The 14,610-nt window shown below is 39.3% G+C and overlaps 1 protein-coding gene across 3 annotated transcripts; it reads left to right on the plus strand.

Moving 5' to 3' along the window:
• Positions 1 to 1,837: 1,837 nt before the first annotated feature.
• LOC131888485 (beta-1,4-glucuronyltransferase 1-like) lies at positions 1,838 to 13,896 on the plus strand. Of its 3 annotated transcripts, XM_059237352.1 has the most exons (5): positions 6,689 to 6,821; positions 10,347 to 11,448; positions 13,236 to 13,372; positions 13,505 to 13,720; positions 13,879 to 13,896. In XM_059237352.1, the coding sequence occupies exons 1-4, from the start codon at positions 6,750 to 6,752 to the stop codon at positions 13,706 to 13,708; spliced, it is 1,515 nt and encodes a 504-aa protein (XP_059093335.1). In that variant the 5' UTR covers positions 6,689 to 6,749; the 3' UTR covers positions 13,709 to 13,720; positions 13,879 to 13,896. The 3 variants fall into 3 exon arrangements, with proteins under 3 accessions (XP_059093336.1, XP_059093335.1, XP_059093334.1); XM_059237353.1 differs by lacking the exons at positions 6,689 to 6,821; positions 13,879 to 13,896 and adding an exon at positions 1,838 to 2,070 and having other exon boundaries at positions 13,505 to 13,796; XM_059237351.1 differs by lacking the exon at positions 13,879 to 13,896 and having other exon boundaries at positions 13,505 to 13,796.
• The last annotated feature ends 714 nt before the right edge of the window (positions 13,897 to 14,610 follow it).

Here is a 14,610-nt window from a genome sequence, read left to right on the forward strand (position 1 = left end):
GGAAACTTGGTAGACATTAGAGATTTTTCTTTCTAAGAAGATAAGCTGCAAATGGAACAATTTCAAAAATAAAAATAATCAAGAACATAACACTCATATCAAGAATGGACAAGGATGTAACATCGATAATTGTGCAGATCTTCATGGCTGCCTACCTCATAGCCATTTTGACTTTTTTGCCCTTTGATCAAAGTTGCAATGGTTGAAAACAAAAAAATGGTTCAGTTTAGCTCGAAAGTTCAAGGATTCCCTGAATTGCAGCTTCCCATTAGAATACACTTCTTTGAAACAACATGTTTCTTGATGGTGGTCACTCACCTGAAATTCTTAGGCAAGATTCTTATACCACTTTAGCCAACCAAAAGATTGTCAATTATAAAAAAGAATCTTCTAGGGAGAAGTGATTGGAAAAGGTCACAAGACTCCAAACACATCTTTTTGGTATTCTGCAAGTGTTTGCAAATGATGAGAACATAATTTTTTATTTTAAAACCTTCTGTATTTTTTTGTAGTTTTTCACCTTGTCCACTCATTGTAACGTATTAAGTAAAAATATGCGAAGAAAAAATCAGTAAACATACTTTTGCAACCATTACCAGGTGCACCATATCATTGTGTTCACTTGTTTTTGGCCCCAATAACCGCCCCAATGGAATGTCTGACTAGTTTTTTAGACATATCTTGCAAGTGATCATTACCAACCATTTTCAAGCACATTGCCAGTCTAAATTTAAGAAAAGACAAAATAGCCTCTTAAACATCTAATAACTTTGAAAGAGGGTTGTGGCCAAACTTGACAAAGATGAGATAGTCATCAAAGATGCCAATAGGTCTATCTTGGAAAAAAATTGTCTCCAGAGGATTCTGGTTGAAATTGGTTTGGCCTCCAATGTAAAGCGTTATAATCCAAACCTTCAATTGAAGTTAATTGTCATTATTAGCATTTCTGAGGTTACTCTTGAACCAAAGTCTAATCCATTTTGCAAAAAGACTCAAGGAAAGGTAATTTTAACCAAATATTCTGTGTCACACTGGACAAGACGTCAACTCTTCCAAGCCTCTCAAAGGTGCCAAAATCAAATAAAAAACCCAAAATTTGTCTCAAGTAATGATAGATGATAGAAAAAAATGCAGCCCTGAGAAAATTAATCTAAGATGACAATGACGTCAACTTTAAGCTTAAGATAAAGTATTTTGTTTTGAACCTGGTTTTGTTATTTTCCCAATTATTTTTTCCACAAAGGAATGATTATTAGCGTCGAAATAATCACTTTTTGCCAGGCAAATATCTTCTTAAGAAACAACTTCAGGAGTCGAATTTTGATCTCAGCCACTCAGAGGGGAGAGACCCAAGAGTGACAATGTAATCAGAATCAAGCATTATGAGCAAGCCTTTGCTTATCTCTTGTGATAAAGCATTTTTAACATGGAGAACTTTTGAAAAAAAAATTAACGCAAGCTGAAGAAACACCTAAAAAAGTATTATGTGTACGATTCTATTGAATTAAAAAAAATGAACAATGGTTGTAAAATAATAGACTTAAAATTTAATCCTTTAAAGAGACGCAAATGCCGTATTGAAAGCAACAGGTTTAAGAATAGACCGTTTTTAATCAGAAAATTTAGCACATGCCTTTTCTTCTCCTAAATTAATGCAAACGTTACCCGCATTCTATTTGAGAAGAGTTTCCTCGTTTTATTCATGCAAATTCCTATCCATCCTTTCGATATCTTTTCTGGCAAAGAGGGAAAAGAACGAGAGCATGGAAAGCGTGGCCCTGTCCCCGTCCGTATCATCCTGCTTGAAACGAACGAACACGCTCCCTCTGAACAGAACTGATAAGTGGTACATTCACTTGGCCAGTACCCACCGGAAGTCTGGGGCTCTTCTGGGTAAAACTTCGTATGAATCAGTGTAAAAGTGAAGTATCCCAATTCGGACGAAACTCTGTTATTGTATATGGAAATGCTGGAAGTTCTCGGCTCACAAATACATCCGAAAACGAGACTGCTTAACGTGTTGTGCGTTCCCAACCTAACATTCCTGATGTTTTCCCGTGTCTGTTAATGGTGAGTTTCAAATCATTGTCATTGGGCATCATTTGCAAATCATCATTTCGAAAAATAGGCATGGTCCTCTTTGAATAATTTAATAAACTTTGAGTTATGACAGATATGTCTTTGAGTAGAACGCAGCTTTTTAGCTCAGGCTTAGTGTAGTTTTGACGTTGCTGGTTTCGTCTTGGTTGTCACTACTAGAGCTGTCTTGATTTCGCACACCGGTACTGCATAAACTGAGTGTTCAAATATATTGTATCCTGTCCGTTTTGTCTAATGCAAAATACCTTTATTTCAACAATGTCTCAATAGGAGACAAAGGAGACAACTTAAGAAATATACATACATACATACATACATACATATGAACTTGTGGGCCTTCGAGTAATCACGAGAGGAACAGATGGCACTGCATCATGAAATGATAGATTCCCTAACCTAGGGTTTTGGGTATGGAATAGAAATGTTGTCAAATGTTTTAATACAGTTTCATTGGTGTTTACTCAGCTAATGCTTCTGATCCTCTTTCATCGCTTATCGCAACTGGCTTTATTCTTGACGTGGAAAATCTAGCTTCTTAGATCAAAAATTGCAATAAACATGCGAAATGTCCGATTGCAATTTCCCCCATCTCTAGTTATGATAGTCGCAAATAGTGTTGGAAAATACCGAACTTGGACTCTTTGGACTGTGTCAACAAAACCAAAAGTTTGGAGAGAACTGATGTGCATCTAGAATTGAGTGGATTTTGAGCGACCTACCATTCGTTTACGGCAGATGGTCCCATTGACATTGGTCACTAGAGATGGCCAAAATCTGCAGAAACGATGTTCATTGATGGCATAAAATATGCATAAATATTGGTCAAAATAGGGAAACAAATATGTGCTAAAACTTGAAAAATGTACAATTGGTCTAAACGTACAAAGAAATATGCTCTGAAACTAACAACTTAACTTCAAATTGAGAAAATGCTGAAATATTGAAAAGGCAATGACAAATTAGTTAGGTAAGTAAGAACGGTTTTGAAGGCAATAAGAAAGACAAATGGCACCTAACGAGAACAATATGCGTTTGATTCTTGCAAGCAAACCTAAGCTCCATTGCATTAATATTTGAATTTACTTGTACCTTCAATCAAACTATCAAATTGCTAACAGCCCAATATGTAACGAAAGCCAATCATCATATTTCCAACTTTTTCAACAGGCAATGTCATCGCCCAGTGTCAGATTGGTTCTTTGCCTGTGGATTCTATTAGCATTTAAAAGTCTTTTGAAGAAAGGTTAGGGAAGAGAATCAAGTTGGGGGCCTCTCTTTCACTAATAAAACTGCACTAACCACATCTCCTCTCTAGGAGCGTAAATTTCTGATCGCGTGAATTGAACCCGCGGCATCCGAAGAGAGAGAGTAATGCTTTGTTTTTTTCCGTTACACTTTCAGCCACACAGCTGCAATGTCTCAATTTATCGAAAAAATACCGAGGAATTTTGTTTGGGGCTTTGCCCCCCAAAATAAAAAATATTCAAAAAAGTTAAACATGCTTGATATGCAAATAAACCTGTTTTAGGACATAAAACGTATAATTGCATATTTTGACCGTCTCTATTGATCACCAATCGGTTTTTTTCGGTTTGGCAGTCATCGTTTTCTTTGCTAGAAATTGAGGTAAGACACGTCTGCAGTCAGCCAAGTCATGGGGTTGGTGGCCAAATCAAGGAATTGCTTTGCGTTTTTCTTGAAATTGACGTCTTGGCTTTGACTGTGCACGATTCGAAGACGCCCATTCCACTCAATATGGATGGGTAAAGTTAAATGGGAAGTTCGGACTCCTCCATTGAAATGAACTTTACAAAACTATTTTTGAAGCAAAAGGTTATAAGCTATAACAAAATGCCTCCAGGGTTTAACATATACATATCCAATGTACTATTGTAGTAACGAGGACCAAACATGATGGATCTGTTTTGGAAACACAATCATGCCTTAGTAGATAGAGAAATTAAATGACGTGCGTCACATGACGCACATGGGATTTCTTTAGCTTTGAGGATTAGTAAATGCGTTAAAGGTACTACGATGACACGGATTTCAACTCGTATGGCTTAAAACATGACATGAATGTCATATTAAGCCTAACTTGATATCCCCAAAGAAAAGAAAAATGGCAAATCAACCTCTGAAGGAACCATATGCCCGCACTCGGGTCAAATGCCATGCTTTCTTTTTGTGAATGCCAGAACTTTGGAATCACTTTCCGATGTCAACGAGAAATGCAAAGTCTTTGAAATTCTTAATTGTTTTTCAATTTTTTATTCTTGTGATAAAATATTTTTTAGCTCATATCTCTAATCCTCAAATCTGATGTCAGGTGGCCAAATCAATAAACAATAATGGCCTCAGATGACAATTTCTTTGGCATTTGGCTGTGAGTGGATTTTCATATTGGGTAAAGCCCATAAAGGTCTCTTGCATTCGATTAAGTGATGTTTTTGTTAATAAACCTTTCACTGTTTCAGTGATGAAGTTGTGTTCGTAACAGGCTCCCTCTGATAAACGTACTTTGCGTTCATTGAACTGGCTTCAATTTTTAAATAATGAGAACTCTGCACCAGATATCCAGGATTTTGCACTTGCTTTTCCACAAGATCCTAGATGCCTGCCACGTTAACATGTTGCTACGCTGAAAAGATTAAGGAAGTCTTTGATATTGTTCAGATTAGGGGCTAAAAATGGAGTCGCAGAAGGCTTTGACTTGATGCAATAATTTCAGTGATATTTTCAAAACTTCTCAACAGAAGTAGATGAAAATTGATACACCGATTGAAGAATGTCATATCTAGAGGGCTTGTCAGATAAAGACACTCCAGCCAAGCCACTGGAGACTTTGCTGTGAACACATTTTGGTAGTTGGGCAGCAGGGTGTCAGGCTGATCGGCTTCTCTTGCGTTCATAGAAAACCATAGCTAGAATGCTTAAGCTCAACAGGAGCTGTACCGCATGAGCATGTTTTCAGGTCAGCTGACGCTGGTGGAAAAGGGACAAAGATATTTCGTGAAATCTCGCTTCAGGCAAGTTGAATTATTCTCATGAAACGTTTCTTATTCCTATTTAATCTTAATTTCTTTTGAATCTTACAAACATACAAGTAGAAAAAGCGGTAAAATAATAAAAACATGTTTTTGAGGCATAATACACGTAACATGTCAAAAAAAGAATGGGACATTAGTAGAGTAAATCACGTACTCTATTGAGTGCCCTTGTTTAGCAACGCATGTCAAAAGTGTAACAAAATGTATCCAAAATTACAACGCAATGATGAGGCATTCGGAATTTTGTTTCAATCTCCCAACAATGTGCTTGAATATGGGCAACATGATGGCACCTTTAAGTAATCAAGGTCATTCCGACACCTCTGGAGGTCAGCCTCAACCCAGGCTTGTTCCTTGCCTTTCAGTTAAGTGTTTCCACCACAAGGATGAAAACTGCAACTTGAGCCCCATTTTAGCCCCAAAATTTCGTTCTTAAAAATGTGGTCGCACAACCTACTCAAACCCATTTTATGAAGCGTGCTAGACGAGAGTAATTGCTTGACAAGGAGTTGTATTAGTAGTTTCTACTCTGAATTTGGATGAGCCATCAATAATTCAAATTTGTAACATGGTTGTCCTAAGTAGCTTGACTATGAATGAAACCTTTTGCCCACCAGCAACAGCTGAGACGAAAACAAGTGATTGCAGCGCCTTTGATCAATCTATATATGAAGTTATCTATGCTTGCGTTACTCAGTTTCAACCGTAGAAAACCAAATAACTAGAATGCTCAAGCTCCACAGGAGTTGTACTGGATGAGCATGATTGATGATGGTGGCAAGTGAAAATAACATTTCGTGAAATCTCCCTTTAGACAAGTTGAATCATTCCCATGAATTGTTCATTAGTCTTGTTTTCTTTTACTTTCTTTGATTCTTAAAAATATGCATGTAGAAAGAGCGGCAGGATAATAAAACATGCTTTTTGGGCATAACACACATAACATGTTCAAATGATTGGGACATTAGCAGATCAAATCATATATTCTATTAATTGCCCTTGTTTAGCAACGCATCTCCAAAGTGTAGCAAAATGTATCCAAAATTGCAACGCAATGATGAGGCATTCAGAAGTTCGTTTCAATCTCCCAACAATTTGCTTCAATGTGGGCGACGTGATTACACCTTTACTTAATCGAGATAATTCCGACACCTCTTGAGGTCAGCCTGAACCCAGGCTTGTTCCTTGGGTTTCAGTTAAGTGTTTCCACCACATGGATGAAAATTGCAATTGCAGCCCCATCATAGCCCCTTCAACGTTTTGGTGTGAAAACTGTGGTCGGACAGCTTTCTCTAACCCGTTTTTTGAAGGGAGCTAGAGGAGAGCAGTTGCTCAGCAAGGGATCGTATTAGGAGTTTCAGCTCAGAATTTGCACGCACCGTCAACGATTCAGATTTGTACCATAGTTGCCCTAGGAATTTTGACTACGAATGGAATTTTTTGACACCCAGCGACAGCTGAAACGAAAACATGTGATTGCAGCTCCCTTGATCGATCTATTTATGGAGTTATCTATGGTTTCAACCAAAGCAGACAAAAGAGCCACCAACTCACCGGCTTCCTGAATTCGGAACTTGATTTCAAGAATCACGTAACTAAATGTGTTCAAAGCCGATCCCCATCAAACAGATCAGGCAGCCGCAAGGGAGCCAAAAAAATCTCAGAAATCTCGTGAGTGTCGTTTCTCTGACTAGCCCTCTACTCATATCTACCTCCATTCCAAGTCTTATGTTCTTGTTTACTTTGACCATTAACTAGAGGTGTACTAGTTTTAAGTAAACGCAATTATTGATTCCCCTGTATATCCTCAAAATTCCTCGTGAGGCGATGTGCACGGAATACCTGCTTGAAAATTGTTAATTTGTATCTGGATGGCGAACTGCATTGTGTGTTTCTTTCATCAATGATTGCAATCATTCTTATGAATCAGTTGATCACCCAAGAGCACCTCAAATTTCACGATAGTTTAGGCTTAGGACTTTACAAATTGCATCAAAACACTCAAAGCTTAAACTTATAAACATGGGGCGGAATGTTGACATTGATCAAAACCAAATCCATGCATTGGAGAATGATTGAACAACTTAAACATTTCTTGTTCCGCTGTGTGATACAATGCCAGGCTTCTAAAATGTATAGAAATATGTAAAGATAGATCCAAGTGATACCACTATCTAGGTGATCAAGCGGTCCATATGTTAGTATTTTCTATATATATTGCGACTCTCGGTTATGTCATGGCATAAAAAAACGTACAAAAGTTAGTGTACAGTTACTACGTAAGATCGGTAAAAAAAGGCAAAATGGTATGAGATATAAAATAGTTGACTAGAATTTCGATGTTAAAGTCATATTGCTTTCTTTTATATCTTTGTGAAGACTTGTTTCTGCGGTTCTGTTCACTCCCAAACGTTCATCCAACACATACACGCACCTTGCAATACGTTTTCAAGGCAAAATGATAGGAACGATTATGTATTAGTCCCACACTTGTGAATCCAAGCAGGACATGTGGTGTAGGAAAGTTTCTTATACTTCCATAGGGAATATCATATTGGGATTTTGAGTGATATCTCGTTCTAAAAAAAGCAAAAAATAACAAGGCATTTTGATGAAAAAAAAGGATACACAATTCTTTCCTTTCGGTGTCAAAAGGAAACAAATGATACACACTGACGAAAAAGGAAAACCAAGACCTACATGTAAGTACCCGCACGACGAGAACCCGAAGCAAACTTAAAAGATAACATGCATCCATGTATTCAACACTTTTATACACCAATGCCCGTAGCATCTGCAACAAGTTAGCTGAAATAAGAACGATGGTGGCTTTGAACGGATACGGTTGGAGAACCTAAAATCTATTTTACTACGAAGCATGGACCAATGCATTCCATTTAAATGTTATAGATCTCCAAACCGAATAAATACATAAGACATCGAGACTTTATCGACAATTTAAGAATACTGGTCTGGGGCGTGATGAAAATGGATTTGTCAGCGCGGTCAAGAAAAGTACTCTGAGTATTGATATTCTTCGAAAGTGTAACGGTTCTCTTCACAAAGAGACTGCTGAGAAAATGGTGATACTGAGCGTACAATTTCCATCCGTTGATAATCAGGCTACTGATGCTCCAAAGCTCACACCAACCGTTGAAAGGATACCTGGGGACTGAAACCCCTGAGTTTTACCGTCGAAAGTGTTCACCGTAGAATTAGAAACTTGAATTCGTCATATTGTTGTGGCCCGGACAGAATTTCCGCTACCAATATAAAGAAGTTGGGTATGGCACTGGCCATCCCATCAGCTATTTTGTTCAATCGATCCTTTGGCACGGGATCTGTGCCCATAGACTGGACCAGTGGAAATTTGTACTCTCTTTTTAAGGGAGGCGACCCACAGAGTGCTGCAAACTACCGACTCATCTCTCTGAACTCAGGTGCGTGTAAAATCATGAAAGGCTTGGTCAAAGAAAATGTTGATACGTATTTAGATGAGGCGAATATTTTGTTGGATGATCAACACGGGGTTCGCAAAGGTCGGTCCACAACAACAAATCTGTTAGAACATGTTGAACATACCCGTGGTGTAGTTGACGCCGGAGGAACAATGGACATCATCTTTTTCGATTTTAGTAAGGTCCCCCATTCAATACTGTTGAACAAGTTGCAGGGGATCGGTATTGGTGGGTGGGTTGTTGAGGAGTTTGATTAGCAGTTGGCTCCTGAACAGGAGGCAGAGGTTATCCTCAACGGTAAAGAGTCGTCTTGGGAAGAGGTGAAGTCGGGTGTGCCACAAGGTAGCGTCTTGGGACCCTGCTCTTCTCAATTTTCATCAACGACCTTTCTGTCTCGGGAGAAACCAAGATCCTGAAATTTGCCGATTATGCAAAGATTAATAACAGTTGTGATACTAAGAGACTGCAACACGACCTAGATAGCATGATCAACTAGGCAATGGAGAAAGGATGTCCTTCAATGCCAAAAATTGTAAATGGATCCGTTTTGGCGGGCGGAAATTGAATTCCCCTTTCTCTGTAAGAGGAGAACTGCTGGAACGAGTTAAAGTCATGAGAGACCTTGGTGTGATGGTCGGCAGTAAACTGTCATTTTAGATAGGTAGATAGATTTATTTCTAGAGCCTGTGCATGGTGTTGAATGTAATATGTGGATTTGGATAGTGCTACAGTGACAACAAAAGCCAGTAGATCGATGGGGATGATTCGGAGAAATTTTACAACCCGAGAACAAGAAGTAATGACCAAGCTTTTTAAGACTTATGTCAGACCATCGCTTGAGTACGCGTGCCAAGTCACCAATCCCTTATTCGTCAAAGATGCCCTAAAGATTTGAGTCTATTCAACGGCGTTTCACCTGTATGGGACTTCCGAGTAATTCTAATTACAACACACATCGTCTTAGATGTGTGGGCTTGAATTATCTGACAGACCGCCGGAAAAAACTAGACTTGGTCTTAACGTACAGGCTCGTGAACAATTCGATGGATGGTTGGAGCACAAGCCCAACCACTCACTTCAGTTTTAATTATGCCAAGGACGTGACCCGCCATTCAACGAGAGGGGTTGAACTAGGGCTTCTCAGGCCTCATTTCATTTTTTATACTCATCTTTTGTTCGCTCCGTCAAATATTGGAACCAACTACCCCCAAACATCCGATGGTCAAGGAACTTGGGCATATTCAAACATCAGTTAGACAACATACTTACTATTATCTCATAACCATACTCCATCGTTGTGTCGTTTTCTTTCTCTTCTTTCTCACCCCCTGCCAACACTCTTTATACGTCTCATCTGATGTCTTGAGTAGTTCTTTAATAACAATAAAAATTTAGTTAGCTTGTACTTATGAAAAACTTAGTAAATCAAGCATGTTTTGTTACATTAAAAATATGAGGCAGGGTGATCTATTTGCTACTCGAGTCAAGTTCCTATTCATTTGCCCTTGTTTTTTAGTGGCTTCAAGTTGTCAAACAAGTATACGTTATCGATGTAGAACAAGGATAGGATATGATAAACTATGCAATAAAACATCTAAACCGAAAGAAAAAAACAACATGAGCAAAATTTGCACGTACAAAGCACTAAAGCTGTTAAATACCGAGTAGACTTTTGGATGCATCAATCGTATCCACCAAAGTTCCAAAATTTACCAACCAATGGTTATTCTACTTTCAGGATTGTTGCTCGAGGTCTTTGAGCATGTTATATCTTAAGTCGATAAGAGGATTATGGCTTCTTGTAACATGCCTCATCTTATTAGGGATCTTCACCAGGAGCTTCTTGGGCTCAGAGGATACAGATGAGTCCACTTCTGAAGCCCGACAACGCCACCCAGAGACCCGGGTTCACATTCTACAATATTTTGGCAATGACAAAACAGAACCAGACGATGTGATACGTCGTTTTCGAAGGCCCCAAATCGACGTGGCCCAAAGTCTAAGCACTCCCCCATCCCGCAACTTTGAAGCGAGACCAAAGTTTCATTATACCGAGGATCTGTTTTGCTTGGACAAGGACATCTTCCCCAAGATCGTCGAGAGAGGCTCCTACTGGGTGTTTCAAAACTACATTCCAGCTCAACGCAGCTTTCATTGTAATGAGACGATTACTTATACAACCCACGCGGATCCGACCTTCTTGGACAATTTAGAGCCGCTCCTTGAGCGTTGGCAAGGCCCGGTCAGCTTGTCAGTCTATGCTCCAGGAACAGATTTTAATAAGGCTGTCAAGGCTATATTGTACCAACGCGAGTGCTCCCACTCCAATCTCGTGAAAGATTTCGTTACATTCCATCTGTTTTTTGATCACATACATCTGCCTCCCTCCAAAGAAAAAATACTGAAGACCAAGGACATTCTCAACATGACGATTCAATGTGAAAATGTTACCTCCTCGGTGGCATTCCCACCCAAAGAGAGCCTCTTTAAGAACATTCATGAGCTTACTTATCCTGTGAATGTGGCTCGAAATGTGGCTCGGGAATCGGCCAATTCCTACTTTGTCTTTCCCTCCGATATCGAGTTATATCCTAGTCCAGGTCTCATTCCCTCCTTCTTGGCCATGATCAAAAGAAATGACCCCATCCTCCGATCCCCTAAACCCAAAGTGTTCGTGAGCCCCATTTTTGAGATCGAGAGCGGTCAATCCTTGCCAAACAATAAGAGGGACCTGCTGAAACTACATTCCGAGGGAATAGTTAAGCCGTTTCACGCATCAATATGTTCTCATTGTCACAAAGTTCCAAAATGGAATGAATGGATGAAAGACTCGAACTCAAGTAAGTATTAGGTTTTTGGCCATTTGGCACAAGTAATTTCAATGGAGTTACAATGGTTTTAATTAAAAAGGTACACTGAAGCACATTTTGATTCAAGTCTATGGCTAAGTGGAGTCTGACACCCCTCAGATTCAGGGACTTTATTGCCAAAATTAAATTTGATGGAGCACGTTGCCCTTCCCTCGTAGCCCAAAGGTGTCAAGAAAAACGAACAAGCCCTGTCAGATTGTTGGTGTGGAATATTCTTTGTCGATTATTAACATGGCGTTTTTAAGGCTTCATCAACGTATTTCAGCTACCTCTACCCAGAGGTGAGTGAAAAGGTGACTGGTATCAGCACAAACCAGATGATGCCATTACAACCAACAGGAGCTTGTCAAGTGAACGCGTACATTAACAATTGACGTTATTCCATGGAGTAAAATCGAAGACAACATGCCCAGCCAAATCGCACTGTGCATTCATTGAATTTTGACGTTTATTTCATTTTTCCTGTTTGTCTAAGCAAATAGCATTGTGGTATTGAGCCAATTTGATAGTGCGTTCACCGCATTACACCAAACATGTTCATTTTCTTGGGTTTTTGTAACACAGCTCACTTAAAATCACTCGATCATTGAAAATTCAATGAGCAGATGGTGCGAGTTGCCTGTGATGTTTGTCTTAGTTCTCCCTCCCAAAAATGCCCAAAATCAGGGTACCAGACCACATTTTTCCACGAATTTTATCCCTTGACATGCCCTATGTCTGATGGTACTGGTGATTAAGACCCAACACACCTCTAGTTTGTTGTATTTCCCAATGAGGTATAAAACCTCGTTGTGGGCCCGCCGTTCCTCAAACTTGCTTTTGTCACTCAATCATTGAAGGATGCTGGTGGAGTCATAGCCTTTGCTCTCCGCTTGCTAACACCCTGAATTTGAGTTCGCCACTTTTGGAGGACTCGGTCAAGCCTTCTTCCTCCTAGTTGGCTTCCTCAAATCCATTTATGGCAGCTCGGAGAAGAAGTCTAAGATTCCATCTTCATTCTTCAGCGCCCTCTAGAATAAAGCCTAGTTGGGAAAGATCGGTCGATCACGGAATGTATATTCCGTTGATCGGTAATAAATAGTAGTGATGTGGCGAATCAGGACTCGAGTCCGAGTACACTCGAGTCTTTTACTTAATGTTGGAGAAATTAGCCGGACTCGAGTCTGTTAGAAACGACTCGAGTCCGGACTCGTCAAGAAAAAAAAAGACTTTTTTTTTTGTTTAGAATTTCGAAAAACAAGTCTTTTTTGCAAGACCTGATTCTAGTAAAAAGAATCAAGTCCTCTGCCGAACTTGAGTCAGGCAAAGTCAAAAAATCTGAGGACTCGCCCCAGCACTTGTAGCTACTGCTTGGGTGAGTCCGGCATAAGTAGGACTTTGGTAAGTCTTTTGATTTTCTAACTCTTTTCAAGATTTTCAAATTCCCGACTTGGGTTTTTCCTGGACTCAAATCTAAATTAAAAAAGACATATGCAACATCTTTTCAAAACTTTGTTTCGTACATGGTCAATTCAAGGCAAAGTGAAGCCTATTTTCTAAAGAAGTTTAATGAAAAAGTGAGAATTATTATGTCAGGCTTGAGTTCACTCGGACGCAATTCCGGACTCGCCCCAGCACTAGTAGCAACTCAGCCAACAAATACATTTTACTGTACTACCAGTGGGTTTGCTGATGTACGTAGCTTAAAAGGCGATTCGCTGATTGTATCCGAAAAAAGAACGCTAGCAAAAATTAATTCTAATGTTGCTTCCTTTCAGCTAAGATGGAAGTGTTCACGGTTGGTAAACGTGTGAATGAGTTCCATCATTGGGAACCCATTTTCATTGGTACTCACGCAGACCCGTTATATGACGAGCGGTTGAGCTGGGAAGGCCAAGCAGATAAAATGCCTCATGTAAGTTTATGATTTGTTTTTTTTTTCAAAATGATCATGCTTTCTTGTCTTGTTCTTTTGCTAAAATCAAAACGTAGGCTCTTTGCATATAAAAATGTCTAACTTGCACTTAATAGATTTGGATTGTTTCAGGGCTACGTCATGTGCGTCCAAGACTATGAGTTTCACGTCCTGAACAACGCCTTTCTCGTCCATAAACCCGGTGTGAAGCCTCGTGATGTGGCCAGGCCCTTAAAAAAGAAGCAAAAAATCCGCCAACAGACCCAATTAATAAAAGGAAGGATCATGCCAGAGCTGAAGAGAATATTTGGAACCAAAAAAGGATGTTCATTTTAGTTCAGAAAACAGGTATTTTTTCAATATATCAGAGATGAATGTATGTTATTACACAAACCGATGACAAAGTAAAAAGCTTATAATTTGACGGTGTTCTGATAATTCCACTCTCTAATTACGTGTTCCTTAGAATACTGCTCGAGACATTATCACGCATTCTCTTTTCGTAGATTAACAACTTTGCTTCAATGAAGGAAGACTCAATTTGAAAGGAATTCGTTACCCGTTAATTTGAAATCCATACCAGCATCTGTCTGTGACTTCTTATTTCTTGACAACTTCCGAACTTTTAATCCTGTCTTTAACGGTGGTAAGCTATTATTAAAGTAAGTTATAGACAATCATGAACCACTGGAATATAGACGGGGACGCTAAGATTGAAATACAACAATTTTGATACTGCTAAAGAAGCCAAGTCTTAGTTATCCCAGGATTAAATCTATCTCAAATCTATCTATATCCCAATGAAGCGTGGATGCTTAAGCCTATATCGCGCTACCACTTAGAGCCCATTTAAAAAAACATTCTTTGAGAGTTGATTGTATCTTCCCCCAAATGAACTCAGGAGGTGAGTACATAAAAAGCATTGAAACAATGGCCGTGTCACAAAAGAACGCAAGTGCACATAAATCAGAACTTCGTGATCGACTCGTGGCCTAAGCCCAGGCCCAGACACAACACACATACTAACCTACGTAGTTTAGGCACAAACTCACGGAGAGATACCAAGCCAATACTTCATATATAGTGAAGGCATGTCACATGTGCTCTGCGCATGCTGAGTAATTACCATCTCTAAATCGACATTCGACGTTCCCCCAAATATAGGATGAACAATAATCATTATCACTGAAGTGAGTCTCTGGTACCGGTGTGATTTCAAGTGTTTTTAGCCGTGTAAT

The sequence above is a fragment of the Tigriopus californicus genome, chromosome 10 (genome assembly GCF_007210705.1).
Source record: "Tigriopus californicus strain San Diego chromosome 10, Tcal_SD_v2.1, whole genome shotgun sequence".
NCBI classification, from domain to species: domain Eukaryota; kingdom Metazoa; phylum Arthropoda; class Copepoda; order Harpacticoida; family Harpacticidae; genus Tigriopus; species Tigriopus californicus.

Bases quoted from the DNA above. Each gene is read 5' to 3' on its own strand.
- LOC131888485 (XM_059237352.1), top strand. From the start codon at position 6,750: ATGTGTTCAAAGCCGATCCCCATCAAACAGATCAGGCAGCCGCAAGGG. The intron at 6,822-10,346 runs GTGAGTGTCGTT...TTCTACTTTCAG, and splicing joins AAAAAAATCTCAGAAATCTC to GATTGTTGCTCGAGGTCTTT. The intron at 13,373-13,504 runs GTAAGTTTATGA...GGATTGTTTCAG, and splicing joins AAGCAGATAAAATGCCTCAT to GGCTACGTCATGTGCGTCCA.